This window comes from Galeopterus variegatus, unplaced genomic scaffold, assembly GCF_000696425.1.
Source record: "Galeopterus variegatus unplaced genomic scaffold, G_variegatus-3.0.2 Scaffold727, whole genome shotgun sequence".
In the NCBI taxonomy this organism is placed as follows: Eukaryota; Metazoa; Chordata; class Mammalia; order Dermoptera; family Cynocephalidae; genus Galeopterus; species Galeopterus variegatus.
This window is the reverse complement of record NW_007726838.1, coordinates 284,217-285,464: the sequence shown is the minus strand read 5'-3', so window position 1 is coordinate 285,464 and position 1,248 is coordinate 284,217. Positions and strand designations below refer to the sequence as shown.

The 1,248-nt window shown below is 43.3% G+C and overlaps 1 protein-coding gene across 1 annotated transcript in view; it reads left to right on the top strand.

Annotated features, from left to right (window-relative positions):
* PDGFRA (platelet-derived growth factor receptor, alpha polypeptide) overlaps positions 1 to 1,248 on the top strand; it is a 47,301-nt gene that overhangs the window by 17,508 nt on the left and 28,545 nt on the right. Inside the window, exon 5 of the mRNA XM_008571833.1 lies at positions 13 to 143. Coding sequence (XP_008570055.1) covers positions 13 to 143 — 131 coding nt within the window. The remainder of the gene's footprint in view (positions 1 to 12; positions 144 to 1,248) is intronic.

Below are 1,248 nucleotides of genomic sequence, written 5' to 3'. Positions count from 1 at the left end.
TTTTTTTTATAGCAACACCAGAACTGGATCTAGAAATGGAAGCTCCTAAAACTGTGTATAAGTCAGGGGAAACAATTGTGGTCACCTGTGCTGTCTTTAACAATGAGGTGGTTGACCTTCAGTGGACTTATCCTGGAGAAGTGGTAGGTGCCCTCAAGACATGAGTGGCTTGGATGGAGCGCAGCAGGGCTCAAAGAACCAGCGTTTGATTCCTCCTGTCACTGATGGGGCACATCACTCAGCTTCCCATCTCCACAATGAGCACATTTGACTAGATGGCCTTTATGGCTCCTTGATCAATGGGAGAGTTTGAAATGACAATGGCTGGACCAGGGCCTTCAGAATGAATTATGATTATGCACTGAGTCTTCTTTTTTAGAAATTAGAAAGGAACAGGAAGATTCTGTGGCTACAAGATAACAACCAAAAAGTTAGAAAAGCAAACAATGACTGGGTTTTAACATTTGCACTTGTTGAAACAGTCATTCTTTCTCATTGTCTTGGCCCCCATACCTTTGGGTTCAGAGGCCCCTGATAGTGTGACTTACTGCCCATCCTGCTTCCATTTTTGCTTTGCTGGGACTCAGGACAGTGTGCTTTCCTGTTCTGCTTCCTACCTGCCCGGTCTTCCATCACATGGCTCCCTTCAGAGAACAGGCATCACTGTAATCATTTAGCAAAGATTTAGAGATGTTTGCTAAATCCTGAGCACTGTGCTAGAAGCTGGTCCATGCACTGAAGGAGAGAGAAGGGAGGAGTGGAGGTGGGGTGAGGACGGGGAGCTGCCATGCTACCTCTCGGTCACTGGAGATTTATGCACGGGGTCTCCTTCATGCTAATGCATTGTGGTAAGTGTGTAAGAAAGCCCACTGCAGTGGCCTCATGGAGGAAAAAAAACCATATATATATATTTTTTTTTTCCTTCACTCCTGATTTATGAATTTCTGCTCCACATTCTTTTTGGCGTTTGATAGCTTTCTCTTCTCTGTCCGTTTCCCTTCCTCCTTTTATCTGTTTGTCTCTGCCATGCTTTTGCTGCTGCTTTTCCCTTCTCCCTGGTGCATCTGATTAGAAGTTGGGCATTTTACATATTGTCTTATATACGTCATTGTAAGGATAGTCGTAGTCCAGTGTGTGTACATCTTCCCTGAAATGTGAAGCAATTTTGTTTTCTGTTCATACTTGATTGCCTTCAATCCTTAAAACATAAACCCTTTTTTCCATTTATTGGAAGTAGATGTATTTTTT